Below are 21,764 nucleotides of genomic sequence, written 5' to 3' on the forward strand. Positions count from 1 at the left end.
AAAAAATTATAAGTAGTACAATTATAATAATATTACATATAATAAAAAAATATTTTTTTTAGTATATTTATTTTTTCATTATAAAAATATTAAATTTTAAGTAGTATAATTAAAAATAATATTAAGTACTTAAAAATAATCTGTTTATTTAATTTCTTTTTTTATTATTAAAAATTTAATTATAAGTAGTATATTTTAAATTTCTAATATTTTTCATCCCAAAAAAATTATAAATTTGAATTTTGGCCTTAAAATAGTGTTTTCCGTTACTTGCTAACGGGCATGTAACAGCAGGGACCAAAAGTGTTTAAAATTGAACATTGGGGGTGAACTTTGTTCACCTTGGAACAGCGGGGACCAAAAGTGGAATTGGGTCAAACATGAGGGACCAAAAGTGTAATTCTCCCTCATTTACCGCCAATGTCGCCTCCGTTGCCGCCATGGTTGCTGCTACCTCTGAACAAGATCATCCACCGGAATAAAATGATTCGTTCGAAGAGGACTTCGATTTGTTATTTGAGTTGCTTGCCGCCAACGTGTCCCTCGTTGTTGCCGCCTTCATTGACGCCAATGTCGCTGCCATTGATGTTAATGATTGGTCCAAATATGATTCCAATTTGTTATCTAAGTTGCTTTATTAGTTATGCTAATTCTTGTAGTTTGTAAATTAGTCTTTATCCTAGCTATATATGTTTTTTGTTTCGGTGGTAAATTAGGCTATGGTAGCTGATAAATTGTTTGTAAATAAAAGATGAAGTACTTATCATATGTGAGTTGTGTCCAATGTAAATCAAATTGAGAAATGTATATTAAATTTACAAAACATAAAAGCCGAAGAATAATTAAGATATATACCAACAGTATACAGATGAGCTTATAAATAATTAGTCCATGGAATCAAAACTCGGAGCAAACCAGCCTAACTCGTTAACGATGAGCTTCATTCTTTCTTCCTGACCTTTCGAGTCACCTAATGCCGTTGTGAAAGGGTACACATACGTAACTTTCGTCGCCATTGCTCTAAACGTAACCACATCTCCCTTCACCAAGAATTCTAGAACATCCCTTCTACCAAATCCTCCTCCATCCACCTCAGCTTCCAGATATTGCCCTGCATTTATTTTATCCCGTTTTATATATACATAATACGAAGAAAAAAAACTTTTTTCGCAGGGTAACGTTTAACTATGATGTGAAAATAATATAATATAAACGCCATGCATTTTTACCGTTTGGTGTATCTTCGACGAGCTGAATCTTGACGTCTTTCTGTGTTTTTTCAAGTGCATCTTGCAATTGCTTGTAGCATTGAACGAAACGATTCAAATGTTTAATTAGTCGGCCCGTAAAATTCAACAGAAGAACAGGAGGCACTAATTAAAAGAACGAGCATGACGAACCTTAATGGCAGCGGTATTTGAAGAAGAACCTCCTAGTATACTCCATGGAAATGCAAAATTCGACGACTTGGGATTGCTCGAAACACAGCTGGGGTTTATTGAAGGGCAAGGTCTGATTTTTCTGCAATCAAACAACATAATTTTCACAAGCTATCTAAATCAATCGCTCTCGGCATATTCAAAATGGGAGTTTCAAAATCGGCAAATTTATTCATTTTCAAGTTCAATCGATTTTGATAAACCTCGCTATACGTCGTCACTCCTATTGGGGCATTATATAAGGTGATTACATAACAAGACATCACTCAAATCTAAATTTAATCTCCAAGGATAAACAATCAAACAAATTCGATTCTTCCTAACATTTTCCCGAAACACCCCTTTGCCCACAACCCCTATGTTAGTTTATTAGCAAAATATTCCCTATGGTTCATTTTTTTTAGCACACAACCCCTAACCAGGGGTACTAATTGCTAAAAGAAACTAAATCATAGGGTTTTTTTTTTTACCATTAAAATAAAATGGAATACTTTTTAACAATTCGATATAACACAAGGGTACTAGTTGGAATAAACTCTTTCCAATAAACCCACAAGAAAGAATAAAAGAAAAAAAAAAGTGAGCATAGAAATAACCCATTCTCCAATCCAGTAGGCAAATTCTTCGCCTGCGAAAATGGAGTAGTTGTCGAAGGAAGCGAAAAGGGTTTGGAGCTGAGAGAAGGGATTGCCGAACAAGGCAGCGGTGAAATAAGGGCCACAGCAATTGCGAGAGAGATTATGTTATTGTTGGACCAAATGGCAATGGGTCTTCCTGAATTCGCGCCAAAACTGTAAGAATTTTTCTTCGGAGAATCATAGTTCTTACAAGTGATGGCGGATTTAGAGGTTGATTTAGTGGAGTAGGGTTTGGGAATGGGGAGTGCAGGTGAAATATGATGGAGAAGGTTACCACCCAGTATCATGTTTGGAAGATGAGATTGAGAGAGAGTAGAGAAAAAAAAAAAAAAAAAAAAGAGTCTTGGTAGTTTCTTTCAGTTATTTGAGAAGCGTTTTTTCGGCTTGAATAAAGAGTCGTGATAGTTGAAGCATTGTGATGGGCCGGGCCGGGCCTTTTGGGTTTCAATTTCTTTTGGGTAAATTAAAAGGGTCCATTTGATATACACCCCTAGAATGAAAAATATATAGGGATAGGTCCACCACTAAAATTCTTCCTTTGAGATAGCCCCCTGGAGATGCAAAAGTACTATTGTGCCCTTAAGTGCAATTTTCACCCAACTGCATTCAATACTTCCGCCCCCACATTCAGCATAATGCTGAACTGCATTTAGCATTTTGGGCCTGCATTTATCATTTTTATAGATTATTTTAATAAAAAATATAAATTCTTATTTTATTATTATTTTTTATATATATATATGGTATTTTGTATTGTTTTAATTTTTTAATTTTTTTAATTTTTACTTTTTTTTGTTTTTTTTAATTTTTAAACTTTTTTTAAATTTTTTAATTTTTGTAATTTTTAATTTTTTTTTTTAATTTTTTAATTTTTAATATTTAATTTTTTTATTTTTTTTTTGATAAATTTACTGTACCGAATTGACTATATATGACTACAGTATACCACAGTCATATGTATAGTTATATGTAATCATATACTGTCTTTTTACCCCAAAATTAATCTAAACCAACAACAAAATTCACAACTTAATCTTGATATTATAAATCAACTAACCAAAAAAAAAAAAATGAAAAAACACAATCACGTGCATATAATCTTCAAAACATTAACACCCACTACCATACATTAAAAAACACATAACATACATATAAATATATGTTACTACACGTGACTATAGTTATATACAATTATCTATAGTTATATAAGTGGCATAAGTCTGGAGTACTGTAGCATGAATCCAACTTCACAAAGGCACTTCATCGAATTTTATTCTCTGCATGTCATAAAACTATAATAAAAACAAAACCTGCAACAAAAATATACGAGTTAAATAGCAAAATGGAACATGCGAGTTAGATTACATGAGAAATACAAAAAAAACATGATTTTTTTGTTGATAAATTTACTGAACTAAAATCGACTACAAATGACTATAGTATACTACAAGTCCTTTATACAGTCATGTATAGTTACATGTAGTCATGACTATACATGACTACATGTGACTGACTATATATGACTGTATATGACTAAATATAACTGTATATTCATCTGACTGAGATCACCCATGTAAGTAACCACTACTGGTTAAATTTCTATTACAGATAAACAAATCTCTCACACATTAGGCATTTCAAATCATCTTCAAATAAATACAAAAAAAAAAAAAATTACATATGATTTATAATAAAAAATCAAATTGTATGAAAAATACAAAAAAACATGATTGTTTTTGTTGATAAATTTACTGAACTAAAGTCGACTACAAATGACTATATTATACTACAAGTCCTATATATAGTCATGTATAGTTACATGTAGTCATGACTATACATGACTACATGTGACTGACTATATATAACTGTATATATATTCACCTGCCTCAAATCACCCATGTAAATAACCACTACTGGTTAAATTTTCATTACAGACAAACAAAGCTCTCACACTTTAGGCATTTCGAATCATCTTCAAATAAACAAAAAAAATAAATTACATATGATTTATAATAAAAAAATCAAATTAACCCAAAGAAAAATATTTTAATATTAATTGTTCACAGATTTCCAAAAACATAGTAGATCTGTGTTTTTTTTTTATATAAATGCAGTAAATATATACAAATCGAACACCACCAATTTCAGATCTGAAATTCTAGATCTGACTACACATCGTCGGACCACAATTTAAAATTTTTGAATTTAGTTGATTTTCATAAAAAAAAAACAATAAAATAAGGTGAAATAGTGAAAAAAATTCAGATCTTAAAAAATAAATTAAAAATGGATGGACATTCATAAATCAAAAAAATAACTTAAAAAGTGAAGTGAGGTTTAGTACCGAGTTCAAGGCGATGGGAGGAGCAACGACGGTCGGCACAAGGCCGTGGCGGAGCAGCGACGCAAGGCGGCGGCGGAGCAGCGGCGCAAGGCGGTGGTGGAGCAGCGACGGCGACAACGCAAGGAGGTGAGGGGAGCAGCGACGGCGGCGACGTAAGATGGTGGGGGAGCTAGCCGCGACGACGGGGGTTGTGGGCAGCCACAAAGATAGAGAGATGAAGAGTGAGAAAGAAAGAGAAGAGAGAGAGAAATGAAGAGAGAGAAAGAAAGAGAAGAGAGAGAGAGAGAGTTAGAGAGAGAGATATGAAGAGAGAGAAAGTGGGTGAGGGAAAATGACTGCACAAAAAAAGGGGAAGGGAGTGGGAGAAAAAGATTAGGAGTTAGGGTTTTAAATTATAACTAAAAGGGTAAAACGGGTATTTTAATTTGTCTAGGGGGTCTATCAAATTAAGTTTAGAATTTGGGTTTTTGACTAGACAAGAAAAATACATAGGACCTATCCATATATATTTTCAAAACTAGGGGGTTATCCCACATTTCCCCAAATTAAAATCACCCTAAGGTAAGGTTTATTTATGAAAAAACCTCTTTTTTTTTTCCCCCATAATTACATCCACCACTAAAGGCTGGATGTAAATTCTCAAAAATAAGGAGCGTGGTCGTAATTAAACTTTACCTTAGGGAGGTGGTTGTAATTTATCCTTTTTGGTTTTGCATCATATCTTTGCGATAAAAACACATATTATTGGGTGGTTTATGTTGATTTATGATGCAAACCACCCGGTGCACTTCATCAGATATAACATCTCATAAATTACAAGTTTTCATACTTATTTTAGTGAAGGACCAACGGTCGGACATTCAATCAATCATATAAATAAAACTTAATTCACAGTTTAAAGTTTGAATTCCCTAGTATCTTTTTATATTACATGATGGTGAAAATTGGAGTGGAATTTTCGATTTCCGTAAATTAACGAAAATAATACCTAACCTTGGGGAAGTATATGTTCGAACTAGAGGGGGTCTACCTGTAATAATACCTAACCTCGCGGAACTATAGGTGGAACTTACCCCTATTATGAATATACTTTTGGAAACATTCATAGTTTTCGATGAATTTGTATGTGCTTCCAATTCCGATCCAAATGTTAACCGAAAAAAGATGAAAACAATAAAAAGTTGGAATGCTTAACATTACTCCGAAATCGAAACTATATGGATCGATCTAAATTGATGAATTCAAAATTTTCATCAAATTTCCATCGTTTGCAACACCATGGTGAGACATTGAGTTGATATTCCATGGTTGGCGTAAAATTCGCAACATTTCAAGCTTCTTATGTAACAATGTAAACAAAACCATCACTTCAAGATAGGACTACCAAAGAATTACTACTATATGGACATGAATAAAAAAAAAAAAACAATTAAAAAAGAAGAGATGTATAGATGGATTAGAGTCTAGTGATGAATCGAGGAGGATCGAGTGGTTAAAGAAGACCGCATATCCACAATGGCGGACTCATCTGCACCCAATTTGATAGCCTCTTTACTCGCTCTTACAAATCTCGAAACGGCACCTCTTACATATTCATGTGCTTCCTTCACATTCATCTTCTTCGCCACATCATCATCACGAAATCCGGTCAAAAAATGATCGCCGTTTAAAACTGCGGCCAATTGAACCACCTCATTCTGAAACTCTGACACGTCTCTATTCTCATCGATCTCGGTCTTCCTTAAAGGAGTCACATCAGGTAAAACCTCTGCAACACAATTAAGTTGTTTTATTTATTTATAAAGTTTTTTAATATATGTTATTGTCTTTATGAATTGAGTTAATTGGATAATGATGATTATTATTATTATTACTACCTGGGCAATCGGTTCTTGGGGAGGTTAATTGATCGAAAACTTGCTCAAATGTTCCGGCCCAAGCGTCCCGGTGAGTGAGGAAATTGGATGAGAGGTTGAATATTTTCTTTATGGTTGCCGGAATTGACGAGTGTTCGTACTCGGAATTCGGAAACGGCCCTTTCGGCTTTGTTATTACTGCATACGAAATCAAAACAAGATCAAAAGTATGACATTTATATAAGAGATTGTGATATTATATTTTAAATTAAAAAAAAAAACTCCGCATTTTCGAATTTATACAGCCATAAAAGAGGCAGATCATAGTCAACTTTATTGTATATAGGAGTGGAAATTGGAATGGCATTTCCGAAATATAGAGGCAGATAATGTTCAACTTTCTAAAACATTTCCGATTTTAGAACAATAACATTCATTCCGAATTCCGAAAATTCCAATTTCAGATAATTTGTGACAAAATTGGAATACATATCAGATTCCGGTTTGCAATTTGATTTCCGATACTATAGGTGAATACAAAAAATAAAATTTCAATTGGAGATTATATTCCGATCCAAAATTTCTTATTTTACAATAAAGTTTTTCATTTCCAATTGCCGAAATTTTGATTTTCAATTTTTCTAAAATTTTCAGGAACAAAATTGTAATCTTTCTTTTCCTTTTCAAAATAAAAAAGGATTTTTTAGAAAACTACTAATTAATCCGAATCCGTCTGATTTCCACCACTAAATACATATATCCAAAAACAATAATAAAAAAAATGAAATGAATATTTTTTACCACATACCAGTTCCTTTTTTGATCCAAGGAGAGACCATAATAGTAGGCACACGAACACCAAGCCGGTCGAACTTAAAGAAATACGGTTCGGGACCCGTATTCCCATCCGGGCTCGGTACATCAACGTACGGCGTCGGCACATGGTCGTAAAACCCACCATGCTCATCGTACGTAACAACCAATAGCGTCTCGTTCCACTGCGGGCCCGCCCTAACCGCCTCGTAGACCTCCTTCACCAGCTTCTGCCCGTTCGCCACGTCGTGCGACGGGTGGTCGTCGTTCGCCGGAAACCCGACCACATCGAAATACCTCGGCTCGATCACGCTGAGGCTCGGCAGCTTCCCGTTCCTAGCGTCTCTCTTGAACTTGAGATCGTAGTCGTGGAACTTGAACACGTATTTCAGTTTCCGGAGGTTTCGGTAGAAGAGGGTGGTTGGAATATTCTGGAAGTATATTCCGAAGTCGAGGTTGTTTTCGTGGAGGGAGTCGAATATGGTTTTCTGCGGGTACCCTTTGGCTAGCTGGATCTTGACGTGGCTCGTCGACCCGTGGGAAGTGGCCGAGTAGACGAAGAGGCGGTTGGGTTGTGTGGGGCCCGGTATCGAGCAGAACCATCTGTCGAACACGGCGAATTCGGTTACCAGGGAAGCGAATATGGGCACGTTTTCGGGCCGGAACCCTTTCATTACGGTGGCGGAGAGGTTTTCCGACATGCTGAGTGCTTGCTCCACGAAGCCCGACATTGATGGGATGGATTTGGGTTCGGATGCGGATGCGGATAACGCGGATCCGAATACTTGCTGCTCGACTGCCTCGAACGAGTGGCCCGGGTCCGGATCCACGTACTCGGCGTCGTCGGAGAAGCAGATTGTTGTTTCGGGTTTGGTGTCGGATTTCGGTGATGCGACGGAGTTGCATTCTTTGCCGGTGACGCCGTTAATTGATGGGTTGACGGATTTCTTCATCCAGCCGAGCATGTGGTCGAATGATCTGTTCTCCAGCACCAAAACGACGACGTTCTTGATGGGCTGTTTTTGCTGCAAGGTTGGTCGGAAAACACTGCAAATTATCAGCAAAATCAAGAAAATTGGCCTCATTGTTTCTTGATTCTATTTTTTTTTTTTTTTTTTTTTAATTTTTGGTGTAGAGTCTGTAGCAGAAGGAATGTGAGTAATGGGTGGAATGAAATAAATAAGAAAAATGTTTTTGTCTTTTTGTTTGGACGAAAGTGGAACAACTCTATATATATATAAATATATATGATATAATATGATATAATGTATCAGTGGCTTGCTGTGTTACAACGTAGCATTCACGGGTTACAATAAGGACATAGATTACATGAATCTTGATATGAATGCCTTTGGTGAAATTGGATAATTTGATTTTTTTTATTTAGATAAATACATTACTCCGTCGGCATTTTTTTAGGTCGAGTTCGTTACAAATGATTTGTTTATAAAAACGCTATTTTATATCTTGCGTGTGGTTAAAGAGGAGAGGGGTTTAGTTACTTCGTGTTTGTTAAAAGGACATTATATTGTACATGCTCATCATATACATGAATTTATATTATTATGTGTAGATCAACGGTGCAGAATCAGGTGCAAAATCATCCAGTGTATTTTAGCGAATGTAGCGATTACAATAGTGAATGAGTGGGTGAATGGGGTGAAACGTGGTCAAAGTGGCACTCACTGCATTGTAGGATTTATGTGGGATTTTTCTTTGTTTCGGTGCACCCTATTCTTCGGTAGTGAGTTTGTTGACTTCATGATAAGCTTTATCCGATCCCTACTCTCGCACAATTATTTTGGATTTTTTATATTTATAAATACTAGCATTTTTTCCCGTGTGCGATGCACGATGCACGGGATATTATTTCAAAAGTGAAAAAAAATAATAAATTTAATACAAAATAAGAAAATATAGTACTACATGGTAAAATTTAATAATGTAGTATTATTCATATTTTATATAATATTAGTTTTTTTTAAATTTTATAGATTGAGATTTATAATCCAAATATATAAATTAAAATTTAATCACTAGGGTAAGATTCTTTACGGTTTAGTTTCAATTTTCATAAGGGGTCATTGCAAATAAGTTCATCAATGGGTACTTATTCATAAAGAGATCCAGACAATAAACTCCTTTATCAATAAGTCCACACATGGTCCAGATTTTTGTAAATGACTAAAATAACACCTCATACTTTAATATGCTCCAATTTCATCATTAACTTAATTTAACTTCATTTGACCCCAAATTTCACAAATTATTCAATTTTGACACAAAACTTTTTTTTTTCAAATTTTTTTTTTCCCGCCGGATTCCGGCGTAAAACTTTTTCGATTTTCTTTCCTTCTGTAACTTTTTTTTTTCGTTTAAACAGCAATATTGCTGTGACTGGCAGTAATATTAACTATATTACTGTTAAACACAGTAAAATTAACTAAACTACAGTTTAACAAAGTAATATTGCTATATTAATCTCTAGCACAGTAATATTAATACAACAAAATTCATTATTATTGTGTAATAGAGTAATATTACAATGTTGACCGTTCAACAAATGTAAAACATAATAAAAAGCCAAAAGAATTAATATTACTGTGAGTGACATTAACATTACTATAACAACAGTTATATTACCGACAATAGTAATATTAACGTCAACCACATTAATATTACAATAATAAACAGTAATATTATCACGTTACTCCGTGAATAACTCAAACAAACAAAATAACCCAAACAAAATAATAATATTGATGTGGTTGACAACAATATTACTGTAACAACAGTAATATTACCGTCAACCACACTAATATTATTGACTTATTATGTTTACTGTAATATTACAATAATAGACAGTAATATTATTACGTTACTCTGTGAATAGCTCAAACAAAACAAAAACCCAAAATAATAATAATAATGATGTGGTTGGCAGTAATATTATTGTGTTTACAGTTATTTTACTGTCAACGACAGTAATATAATTACGTTGACTTGTCAACAAATCAAACAAAATTAAAAATAAATAACAAAAAAAAACAAATAATAATAATAATAATAATAATAATAATAATAATAATAATAATAATAATAATAATAATAATATTACGTTAATTTACTGTCAACGGCAGAACAATTACATAAATGTATTGTCAATGGCAGTACAATTACGTTAATATATTGTCATTGACAGTATAATTACGTTAATTTACTGCCATTGATAGCACAATTACGGTCAACCTTTAGCGGCGGACGTAAAAAACAATAAACAAAAAAAACACTAAAAAGAATCAACGCCAGAGACCGACGGTCAACGCCGGAATCCGGTGGCGGAAAAAGAAAACCAGAAAAAAGAAAAAGAAAAGTCAACGCCGGAGACCGGCGAAAAAATCCGGAGGAAAAAAAAAATCGAAAAGTCAATGTCGGAATCCGGCGGCAAAAAAAAATGTTTTGGAAAAAAAAAGTCAAAATTGAACTTTTGTGGTCAAAATTGGATTTTTGTGGACAAAATTAATTAAATTGAGGTTACAATTAAGAATTGAGTATAAAGGGTTGGGGGTAATATTGTCATATACTTGAATGTTTTCTTTATTTATAACAAACTAGTAATTGTACCCGTGCGATGCACGGGACAACAAATTGCATTGTTTTGATGTTGTAATAATATAAACAAACGTTTGATGTATCGTATGATCAAAATTCTATTATACTGGAACATCATTAAGTATACTACACACAAAAAAAAGGAAATAACTTTACTATTGAATAATTTTCCAAATGAATTGAATCAGCTAATACCAGTAGATTGAAAATTTGAACCAGGAAAAAAATCATCAACTATGTCTTTTATGTTGAGCTTAAAAGTAATTAGATTTAATAACTTAGTTAACATAATCAAAACTAAACTATCGACAACATAAAAGGCCATCTATACATCTTGCATCGGAACTAAGCCCTTCTCCACTGCCTCATTTTCAGGTTGTTTTGCCACTGGAATTAACAATTGGAAAATTAAGAAACAAAAATAAATATAAACAATAAATTAAATATCGCATACAAACAATAAGTCTTGAAGGTCGACTTCCAATAGCTTATGGCTCCGCCCATTTTTGGTTAATTCTCTCAAATCATCCATTTCAATAACATGTCCAATAACATATAAAATGAAATAATTGTTATACATAAATTTTGAAAACTTTGGTATAAATTAATGAAACACATAATTTAACAAAATGAAATTACCGATAAGCCATGATGGAAAAAGATGTAAACTAATTGCCACACGGTCAATAGGATGAAGAAGATAAAAAACAAAATCTAAAGTCGGGTTACCAAAAGAAGAAGCCTTAGGTAGGGAAGAAATAAAATTCAAATGTTGCAGACATTATGTAAAACGATGTCACAAAATTCGCTAGGGATAAAAATCAGATTTATTTACCATTTTCTGTAAAAATCGAAAATCAGATTATTATAAATAATATCTAGGAGAATTTGATGAAAATCGATAATAATATTTAAAATAATATTTAGGAGATAAAAATTTGATAAAAAAATCAAAAAATAATATTTAAAAGATAAAAATCTGATAAAAATCGAAAATAAAATTTAAAGTAATAGTTAGAAGATAAAAATTTGATAAAAATCGAAAATAATATTTCAAATAATGTTAATGAGGTAAAAGTTGATAAAATACGAAAATAATAATTAGAATAATATTTAGGAGATAAAATATGATTAAAATCAAAATTATTATTTAAAATAATATTTAGGAGATTAAATTTGATAAAAATCGAAAATAATGTTTAGGAGACAATAATCTGATAAAAAAACAAAATTAATATTTAGGAGATAAAAAACTAATAAAAACATGATAAAACTCGAAAAAAATATTTAAAATATTATTTAGGAGATATAACTTTGATAAAATTCGAAAATTATATTTAGGAGATAAAAATCTGCTAAAAGTTGAAAATTATATTTAAAATTATAGTTAGGAGATATAAAATTGATAAAATTAAAAAAATATTATTTATAATAATATTTAGGAGATAAAAATTTGATAAAAATAAAAAATAATATTTAGGAGACAAAAATCTGATAAAAATAAAAAATAATATTTAGGGGATACAAATATGATAAAATTCGAAAATAATATTAAGGAGATAAAAATTTGATAAAAATTGAAAAAAAATTACAAATATGACATTAGGGTTTCTTAGGGTTGCCCTAGCGTTTCTTTCTTTTATATATAAGATATTAAAGGAATGAGTTTATTGGTGAAAGAGATATAGTCCATAAACCTAAAATAATAAAGATGCTTGGTTAGGTACCCATTAACTTCCTTTTTATAACTAACCTTTTATTTTTGGCTCGTTTTCCAAAAAGAATCTGATCTCGAGAAGTAATTTCAATTTAGTAGTAAGATTTAGGTATGATTGTTAAATGTCCTGGTGGAATTAGTTAATTGATATGCCTAATCGGGTCAGTTGAATGGGCCTACAATTTCTTAATTTACTAGGTGACGAGTTCAATCTTAGAGGCACTACAAATGAGGCCCAATCACCTTCAAATAATGTTTGGGTCCGACAATTACAATCAATTAATTTCAACCCGACAAACTCGGTATAAATAAATGTTATGATTCATTTGTTAAGGTACGTTCGTTATTCAAACAAGACAAACTCCTCGTATTATCTCTACAACTTTTGTAATCCACACGCCTGACTTGAGTGCGGAGGATTTCTGCCGGATCAATCCTGCCTTAGTTTACGTGTTCTTATCCTTGCAGGTGCAACACTCAGTCGTTCTGCGGCTCCTCCTTTGGCAGAGACTCCGACCAAGGTCACCTACTCGCGCACATTGAGCTACCATCGTGTTCCCCTTTAATCCACCCAAGGTTAGTGCTACGACAACACTATCGAACACCTCCTTTAATTGGAACTGGCTTGAATCTCTTTAATTGCTCGGAACTTGTCAGATTATAATCTCCGTCTTGATATTATTATCACGTGGAAAGGCTTGGAGCAACCGTAATAGTGCCTTGCATGAGGACGTCGACGCTCAGCAGGAAGATATTGAGGCCTGGGAGAAGTGGTACCTCGATGAATTCTGCTCACACCAGGTCGCGAAGCCCACTATGGCCCGGAACCAGGATTCGTCCTTTTGGTCACCCCCTCCGATGGGATATCTAGAAGTGAATGTCGATGATGTGCTTCCCTTTGGTCAGCTCTGTTACACTATCTCGATGGTAGTGCGTGACCCTCACGGTTCTTGCATTTGGTGGGCGACGAGACTCTACCCTGGTTATCTTTTGGTGGAGGAAAATGTGAGGCACATGCTGCCTTGTTTGCGTCGCAGTGTGCACATCGAAAGGGATGGGACTACATTGTTTCGGAGGGAGATTGCTTAGGTGTTATGCAGTACGGACACTTCTAGAAGGTGAAGAGTCCCCGTATTCGATTCCTGGACACTCGGACACGCCCAGACAAGGCTCGGACATCCATGTTGTAATATCACTAAAGTAGGACACCCCTGTCGGGCATTGTCCGCAATTTTTATTAAGTTGAGACACGGCTCTTATGTTTAAAGAGAGAGCCTAATAAAAAAAAATCTATTTTTTTTCTTTGTTTTCTTTGAGAGTCCACCCAAAATTCCAAAATTGTAGCAACGACGGTGACCAATAACACGAGCAACAAGGGTGAGCGGTTCTCTTATGCGATTTGGTGACTTATAAATATCTTTTACAATTTATAAATGTATCCTTATATTTCTATAATTTATAAATATACCCCTATATTTTTTATATTTAGATGTATCACCGCGTGTCCGTATCCTAGTTTTTTTAAAATGCCTTATCATCGTGTTCGTATCCAAGTATCGCCGTGTCCGCGTATCCGTGTCCGTGCTAGCTTAGGTGTCATTAAAGCTCTTCAAGTTGGCACACGTTCGGGTTCTCTTATACGATTTGGCGACTTATAAATATTTTTTACAATTCATAAATATACCACTGTATTTCTATAATTTATAAATATACCCCTATATTTTTTTTATTTACATGTATCCCCTCGTATCCGTATCCTAGTTTTTTTACCGTATCACCCAGTCCGTATCCGCATATCCGTGTCCGTGCAGCATAGCTTAGGTGTCATTAAAGCTCTTCAAGTTGGCATTCAAGCGGAGTTTATGTGTGGACGAGTGTTCGCTTTTGGCGAAAGTAATAATTCTTTGTGTCATTTGTTAATAAAAAAAAGTAATTAAAAAGTTAAGAAGTCTGTCAGACAGCTGCTCGACCACCCCGGCCAGCCAAAGCTAGCCGAGAACGATCCTCTACTGAGTCAACTGGGCCGAGCCAGTGAGTCTATTAATCACGCTCTGGTCGAGCAGACCTGGTTCATCCACCAGACTTAGTTTCCTGTCTCATTAGAAGTCAAGGATACAGAGGTACGAGCCTATAGAACAGATCCTGTTCAAGTAAGGTCGTGTCCATGAGTGCTGCGTTAGCTGTATAAATACGTCTTCATTATTTAGTATTTTTCCAATGTGGGATTTAACTCTGGGCAAACTTAATTAATTCACTTTTTCCACTAATTAAACAGATGTTATTCTCCAAGGTTATTTGAACAATTTCTCAAGGAATTAATTTTATTCATTTATGTTTTATTTATTAATAACTTACATTCTACAATATTGACAAATCAACTACTATTACAAGTAAACTATATATTACCAGTATATACACATACATATAGTTTGTTAATAAAAACTCAAATAGGCCAAACAACTTTAAAGTATAAAAAATCCATATGTGAAAGTAATCAAAGAGTAATAAAACGTACATTGTTATTATATAATTGTTACAAAGATAAATATTCCATTAGATAGCACTAACAATCGGACTCAATCCCAATTTGGAATCGTTTGAAGAGTTAACTTGAAGTCTGATTCGGGCATCAGATCAGAATGCAAATCGGCGATAGCGGGTACAAACATATCAATATCAAAATCAAGATCAAAATCAACGATAGCACATACATTGGTAGCAATGAGGCCGGCAAATCAGCAATAGATGCTCCAACGACGGCAACAATGATATATATGAGGGGCCACAAGATTTTTACATATTTCATATTTTACTTATATATTTTAGGTAACATTATTTATCTCATATGTTAGATAACATTACTTACTTCATACTTATAAATGTTAGGACAAAGTGCACTTTGCCCCCGAGAAATTTCTAGTTTTCGCACTTTCACCCCTATAAATCTAAAAATGAGATTCTCTCCCTTCCAAATTTTGTTATAGTTGCATGTTGCCCCAAATGGGACTTTCCGGCCTACTTCTCACCGGTTTTTCATATCTTCATCAATTTTAAGGGCATTTTCGTCATTTCACCAATCCCTCCTAAATATTAATATTGTTGAAAAACTCAAATGCTGAGATGAGTTCTGATTTTGATGCTGCATCAATATCGATCCAAGCTGCAACGGGCTGGATCTTCCGCCTTGGAAATCGAGGTTGTCGGAGTAGTTGAACCTTGCATAAATTGCATTGGAGCCTGCACAGTGTTCCCTCTGCCGCCGCGGCCGTGGGGGTTTGCGAATGGCCACATCTGGGCCGCCTTGAACGGGCCAGAGGGTGAGGGGGTGTTGCCGCCATTATTGCGAAAATATGAAGACAAAAAATGGGTGAAAAATACGCCGGAAAGTCCTATTTAGGGCAAAGTGCAACTATAACAAAATTTGTAAGGGGGATATGCTCATTTTTTAATTTGAAGGGGGCAAAGTGCGAAAACTAGAATTTTCTAGGAGCAAAGTGCACTTTGTCCTAACTATTATCCAAATATATGTGAAATAAAAAGATGGAAATGGTGTTCGGCATATTCTGATGGAAATGGTGTTCGGCATAGAGATAACATAATACCTAATTTAAAGCCTCATTCATAACACTCTTCCTCAAGCTGGAGTGTATATATCATATCCTCCTAGCTTATTACATTGCATTCAATACACGTCCCATAGAACTTTAGTTCGAAAATTAGTCAATTGATCATTTGAGATTAGGGGTGGTAAATGAGGCGAACCGATTCGTGAGCTCGATGAGCCGGCTCGAAAAATGCTCGAACTCAGACTCGAGTTTTTCAAGCTCGAGTTCGCGAGTTCAAGTTTTTTTGACGAGCCGAGCTCGAGTCAGTTTTTAGTTGTTCGTGAGCTCACGAGACGGCTCGCGAGCCTTATTTTTATTATTATTATTATTATTATTATTATTATTATTATTATTATTATTATTATTATTATTATTATTATTATTATTATTATTATTATTATTATTATTATTATTATTATTATTATTATTATTATTATTATTATTATTATTATTTTATATATATTATTTTAAATAATGTATAATAATAATAAGTATTATAGAAATAAATAAAAATAAAATACATTTAGTTAGAAAATAAGAGAGTTAAAAACATGTACATGTACGAGTTACTATAGTTTACTACAGTTACATGTAACTACATTTAGTTATTTTCAGTAAAGTTAACTTACTGATTTGAAAAAAAAAAGTTAAAATATATTAAAAAAAATTAAATATATATATATATATATATAGTATTCGTGTGTGTATACAATTGATCGATTAAAAATATGGGGTAAAAAAACAGAACATAACTATGAATTACTATAGTTTACTACAATTATATATAATTCGATTTAGTTATTTTCAGTATACTAAACTTATTAATTTGCAAAAAAAAAGAGTAAATATATATATATATATATATATATATATATATATATATATATATATATATATATATATATATATATATATATATATTAAAAATATATATAATTACAATGTATTGTTTATTATGTAATTATTTAAATAGTTTTTAATAATATATATTAAAATAATAATTAAAAAAAAATGAGTTTGGGCACGAGCTCGACTCGTTCATAATCATACCCCCGTTTGAGATGACAAATTCAGTAACAATACAACCTGATTCAATCTTCTATCTTACAAAATGACAATTTATCTCTATATGTTTTGTCCTTTCATAAAAGACCGGATTTAAATCAATGTGTAGTACTGCTTGATTGTCACAGATTAATTGCATTGGGCTAATAATTTTTAGTCTTAATTCTTGAAGTAGTTGTTTTAACCAACAAGTCCACATACTAAAGCTATGGTCCGATATTCTGCGATCTCGCTACAACATCTTATTTTTTACTTTTTCACTATATCAAATTTCCTCAAATAAGAACACAAAACCCCGCGGTAGATCGCTGATCTTCGGGATAGCTTTCGACAACCGAAGCCTGATGGTTTGGCTCGATTATATTTGAACTAAGCATAATTTACAGTGAGCCGGTCCGAGTTTGAATAACTTTATTAAATCCAATTAAATTATAAATTGAGTTTGAGCTTATTATGGATCAACCCAAACTAAGCCCAATCCTATTAAGTTAAAAATTAAATATTTGAGGTTGTCTAGGGTCCGAGAGGGTCTATACTACTCGGACCCAAACGATTGAAAATCAACCAATAAAATCAACCAATAAAATTGTGACACGTATAATTTGTACGAACCCCATAAAAAAAGTACGATACCTACCTTATACGTGAAATTACATAAAAATCCCTATAATTAAAACTTAAGTAATAATTAATAATAATTAATAATTAAGATGTAATTACAACAGGAAAGACGTAACATAATTTAATTCTTCTTCTTCTTCCTTAATTCTTCTATGTTTTTTGAACCCTAATTATCGACAGACAAAACGTTTTTCTTTTTCATCTTCTGACGATCCCGCCATAGTCGTCAAGCACTACGCTCAGATTTCTCCTCTCCAGCCGATTGTAAGTTATTTAATTTTAGGTCCGACAAATTTTAATTATTCTTCTTTCTTATGAATTAAAGCTTTAAAGACCATGAATAATTTTATATCTTCCGATTGGTTATGTTCTTCTTTTTGCTTTTTTTTTTTCGGTCCTATTTGCTGGACAAACAGTAATTAAATATGTTTCTAATCTTGTAGATACTTTTTTACATAATTGTTTTGGCAAAAAGTAAGCCCTATCTTCCTTGATTTTGTCACAGACATAGTTCACGGTTTTATTATTTTGAATTATGGTGATAATTTTGTTAATGATCTGCATGAACAGTAAATCTCATATGTAGTTCACTAGAAATAAGGTTGCAATAATAAACCACGTAGTGATTCTTCTCAATTTGACTTGGGTAATATTTCAAATTCAATACAGTTCGCATTTGAACAGATAGATAAATTTGCAATGTTGAACATACAAAATGACCGGATAGACAAGACCAATTTTTACTTGTGTATTCATTTAGTTATTTTTTATCTGCTGTTACTTAATGGATTTGCCTTATGAGTAGCATGGAATTAATATTGATAATTGATGGTGTATTAGCATATTTTCCGTGTTTAGCCATTGTCGGTACTAATTTATATCAGTAAATCACCGTGTATTTGACATGGACTTATATAACTACACGAAAGTGTTTCTCGGTGTTATCTTTTTTACCAAAATTTTGTCTCATTCGACTTAGTTGCATCTAGTGACTTAGTCGCATCAGATCTATATACTCGTCTATATATTTTTCTTAATTAAATTCAATTTATTTATCCATGTCTTGTATTATAAATTATTTTCTAAGCTCAAATAAATATCAACAATGTGATTTTGAGGTTTTTTTGAAATAAAATAGGCACAATGGATTTCAATATTGGAATTGAAGAAGCAATCCCACATTCCTCTTATGATGAAAGCTATTCCAGACACAGTAGCAATTGTGAAGATCCACTCAATCATGGTTTGGATGGGGGAGGCAATTCAGTTGGTTTTGATATGAAAAGTATTAATGAAGATGTGGTCCGGCGACTCATATTCGAGAGTATTGATGATGCTGAATTTTTTTACTCATCATACGCCAACTTAGCTGGTTCTAGAATTCGAAAACAGAGTGTGAAACGTAGCTTCGCCGACCTTATAAAGTATAGGGAGTGGGTTTGTACACGTGAGGGGTTTCGCAGACGGCCAAAGGATGATAATAATAGAAAACGAGAGGCAAAAGCTCTTACTAGATGTGGTTGCAAAGCTGGCTTACGTGTAGCACATGATCGTTTTTCTGGACATTATATTGTGACGGATTTTGAATCTTATCATAATCATGATTTCCAAGATTTCAAGAAGAGGTACATAATTTAATTGATTCCTTTGGTTATCAATTTTTTGTCTCAAATTCATGCAATTATGAACTCAAATTTATTAGGTAATTTTGTGTACATGTATATTAATGCCCGATAAATCCATGTTGAGTTTGATGACATATTTCGGATTAGGCCATGTCTGGTTATGGATTTGTTGAAGCAGCTTGCCAGAGGCGCTGGCAAAATATCTTTTACAAAGAAAGATGGTTATAATTGGTTGAACAAGGTACGACAAGAAAGAATACAAGGAGGCGATATCAACACATTACTAGCCTTATTTGAGAGTATGAAAGTAAAAGACGACGGTTTTTTCTATAAATACGAGGTGGATGAAGAAGGTGCGCTTTCAAGGATTTTTTTGGTGTGATGGAGCTTCAAAAGCTGAATATGGACTTTTTGGGGATGTTTTAATTTTTGACAACACGTACAAGACAAATAAATATTTGTATCCTCTCGTTATTTTTTCTGGAGTCAACAATCATGGTTCAACATGCATTTTTGGAGCATCTTTTGAGGAATGGACAATTTATTCATATCAAGGGTTGTTGGAAACACTTCTTGAAGCGATGAACGGTAAAGTTCCTAGGTCTGTTTAACAGATCAAGATTCGTCTATAGTAACTGCTATTCTTTAAAAGTTTCCTAGAACGAAGCAGCGGTTATGTGGTTGACATCTTCGAAGAAATGTTCGGCAAAATATCAAAGTGTCGGGTTTTTATTCAGATTTTTTGAGATTGTTGAAGAAATCATGCTCAGTTGATGAGTTTGAGGCACGGTGGGCAAATATAGTTGAGATGCATGAAGTAGCAGATAAACAATGGGTTTTGGATACATTTGAAAAGAAAGAAAAGTGGACCGAGGCATATTTTCGCGGACATTTTATGGCAATGACATGGACAACACAAAGGGCTGAGTCAATGAACTCATTAATTAAGCTTGCCGTCGATCAGAAGATGACTATTACAGAGTTTGTGAAGCACTACAATTGAACGCTACATAATCTAAGGAGTAATTTTCTTACTGAACAAGATGATTCAGAGAATACGAAACATGCAATTAGAGAAAGTCCTCTTAAAAGGCTCGAGGAGCATGCAGCCAGTATATGCACGAAAAAAATCTTTCATGTTATACGTGATGAAATTAGAGCAGAGCAAGGCCTTTTAATGGAAAGTAAAAGTAAGATAGGTAGAGAACCATATGCATTCTTGTTTGAAAATTACGAAAAACTTGATGGTGCGCAACATTCTGTGATTATTGACAAGTTAAATCACAATTTCAAGTGTGATTGTCTGATGCTTGAGTCTGAGGGTGTATCATGCCGACATATCATAGCAGCCTTCAAGTTAATGCGGATTGCGGAGTTTCCATATAACAACATACACCATTGTTGGCTTATTGACATAGGTAGGATACTGAAAAATAAATATCCAGAGACTATCTCAGTAGTCGGAGCACAACAGACACGATTTGCACTATTAAACAAAGAATTGTTAAATTTATCATACACATCATCACAGACAAAGTTGGGATTTAATGAAACCTTAAAACGGGTAAGGAAATTTTAGATGAGGCAACAAAGGAATTCTTAATGCATAATGACATTGGGGCTCATACAGTTGGAAACGGTGTTGCTGATGATTCGAAGAAATTTTCTGAACATGTTGGAGACCCTCCTTTAGGTTCTAATGTGAATGATCCTGGACGAATAAAGACTTGAGGTGCAAAACGTGCTAAGCAACAGAATTGTGGTTTTTGTCGGTACGTGCTCATTCTATTTTGTAAAGACAAATTTCTGACTTAAATTTAATTATATATTTCAATTAGTACTTATGATTTTATTTATGGTTTTTTTTTTTTTGCAAGGGAGCCTGGTCATAAAACTACTACGTGTATTAGAAATCCCGTCAACATTGATCGACGTATAAATGCTTGTGCCAAGAAATCAAGAAATAGAGTGGAAACTAGTAGTACTCAATATGACTGTAGTCAGAATTCAATAGGATCGTGTCTATAGATGGATGGTTATGGTGACCATGGAATAATTTTGATTATGATTATCCTTGGATTTTTTATTTTCCCGGCGGTTTTGGCATATATTTTGTTGAAGATTTTGTGGTTAAATTTGCTGGTGATTTTGGCATTTATCCTTGGATTATTGTTTATTTTGCTAAATTTTGTATGTATCTATTTTGTGGTAAAAAAATTCGCACAAAATAATTTGGCTGAAAATTAATCTAATCAATGATTATGTAGTTGAAACGAGGGTGAAATATTAAATTACGGGCGGTGGCCATCTGGTTATCTCGGCCGCGCCGCCCTTTCAAGGCCACTTGTTTCAAGCCCCATCACCACCAACTTCTGAAAGTTTTAGCATAGGCAAAATGAGTTTTTTAGTCCTGTAAATTTGCTAGTTGA

General features: G+C 33.5%; 3 protein-coding genes, 2 long non-coding RNA genes and 1 other non-coding gene across 6 annotated transcripts; 2 read left to right on the forward strand and 4 right to left on the reverse strand.

Annotated features, from left to right (window-relative positions):
- Positions 1 to 770: 770 nt before the first annotated feature.
- On the reverse strand, positions 771 to 2,450 carry LOC105974133 (thylakoid lumenal 17.9 kDa protein, chloroplast). The gene is made up of 4 exons (XM_012999200.2): positions 2,036 to 2,450; positions 1,401 to 1,521; positions 1,230 to 1,299; positions 771 to 1,111 (listed from the first exon to the last, which is right to left on the reverse strand). The coding sequence occupies exons 1-4, from the start codon at positions 2,362 to 2,364 to the stop codon at positions 885 to 887; spliced, it is 747 nt and encodes a 248-aa protein (XP_012854654.2). The 5' UTR covers positions 2,365 to 2,450; the 3' UTR covers positions 771 to 884.
- Positions 2,451 to 3,098: 648 nt separating this feature from the next.
- On the reverse strand, positions 3,099 to 4,781 carry LOC148768130 (uncharacterized). Its single transcript, XR_016033650.1, has 2 exons — positions 4,422 to 4,781; positions 3,099 to 3,387 (listed from the first exon to the last, which is right to left on the reverse strand). It is a non-coding gene; the product is annotated as an uncharacterized LOC148768130 (long non-coding RNA).
- Positions 4,782 to 5,647: 866 nt separating this feature from the next.
- LOC105974132 (non-specific phospholipase C6) lies at positions 5,648 to 8,302 on the reverse strand. The gene is made up of 3 exons (XM_012999199.2): positions 7,086 to 8,302; positions 6,299 to 6,475; positions 5,648 to 6,189 (listed from the first exon to the last, which is right to left on the reverse strand). Exons 1-3 carry the CDS (start codon positions 8,173 to 8,175, stop codon positions 5,885 to 5,887), a joined length of 1,572 nt encoding a protein of 523 aa, XP_012854653.1. The 5' UTR covers positions 8,176 to 8,302; the 3' UTR covers positions 5,648 to 5,884.
- A 6,064-nt stretch (positions 8,303 to 14,366) lies between these two features.
- On the reverse strand, positions 14,367 to 14,579 carry LOC148768131 (small nucleolar RNA U3). The gene has a single exon (XR_016033699.1). It is a non-coding gene; the product is annotated as a small nucleolar RNA U3 (small nucleolar RNA).
- A 4,274-nt stretch (positions 14,580 to 18,853) lies between these two features.
- On the forward strand, positions 18,854 to 20,338 carry LOC105973990 (protein FAR1-RELATED SEQUENCE 1-like). Its single transcript, XM_012999033.1, has 3 exons — positions 18,854 to 19,335; positions 19,483 to 19,688; positions 20,073 to 20,338. The coding sequence occupies exons 1-3, from the start codon at positions 18,854 to 18,856 to the stop codon at positions 20,336 to 20,338; spliced, it is 954 nt and encodes a 317-aa protein (XP_012854487.1).
- A 633-nt stretch (positions 20,339 to 20,971) lies between these two features.
- On the forward strand, positions 20,972 to 21,406 carry LOC148768132 (uncharacterized). Its single transcript, XR_016033651.1, has 2 exons — positions 20,972 to 21,107; positions 21,213 to 21,406. It is a non-coding gene; the product is annotated as an uncharacterized LOC148768132 (long non-coding RNA).
- Positions 21,407 to 21,764: the final 358 nt, after the last annotated feature.

The sequence above is a fragment of the Erythranthe guttata genome, chromosome 9, assembly GCF_056151865.1.
Source record: "Erythranthe guttata isolate IM_541 chromosome 9, IM_541, whole genome shotgun sequence".
NCBI lineage: Eukaryota > Viridiplantae > Streptophyta > Magnoliopsida > Lamiales > Phrymaceae > Erythranthe > Erythranthe guttata.

Excerpts from the sequence above, each read along its gene's own strand:
- LOC105973990 (XM_012999033.1), top strand. The coding sequence starts at position 18,854 with ATGGATTTCAATATTGGAATTGAAGAAGCAATCCCACATTCCTCTTAT. Across the intron at positions 19,336-19,482 it reads TTCCAAGATTTCAAGAAGAG|GCCATGTCTGGTTATGGATT; the intron begins GTACATAATTTA and ends ATTTCGGATTAG. Across the intron at positions 19,689-20,072 it reads ATACGAGGTGGATGAAGAAG|ATTTTTTGAGATTGTTGAAG; the intron begins GTGCGCTTTCAA and ends GTTTTTATTCAG.
- LOC105974132 (XM_012999199.2), bottom strand. The coding sequence starts at position 8,175 with ATGAGGCCAATTTTCTTGATTTTGCTGATAATTTGCAGTGTTTTCCGA. Across the intron at positions 6,476-7,085 it reads TTGGATCAAAAAAGGAACTG|TAATAACAAAGCCGAAAGGG; the intron begins GTATGTGGTAAA and ends TTTCGTATGCAG. Across the intron at positions 6,190-6,298 it reads CCCAAGAACCGATTGCCCAG|AGGTTTTACCTGATGTGACT; the intron begins GTAGTAATAATA and ends ATTGTGTTGCAG.
- LOC105974133 (XM_012999200.2), bottom strand. The coding sequence starts at position 2,364 with ATGATACTGGGTGGTAACCTTCTCCATCATATTTCACCTGCACTCCCC. Across the intron at positions 1,522-2,035 it reads CCTACTGGATTGGAGAATGG|AAAAATCAGACCTTGCCCTT; the intron begins GTTATTTCTATG and ends GTTTGATTGCAG. Across the intron at positions 1,112-1,229 it reads CGTCGAAGATACACCAAACG|GGCAATATCTGGAAGCTGAG; the intron begins GTAAAAATGCAT and ends AAATAAATGCAG.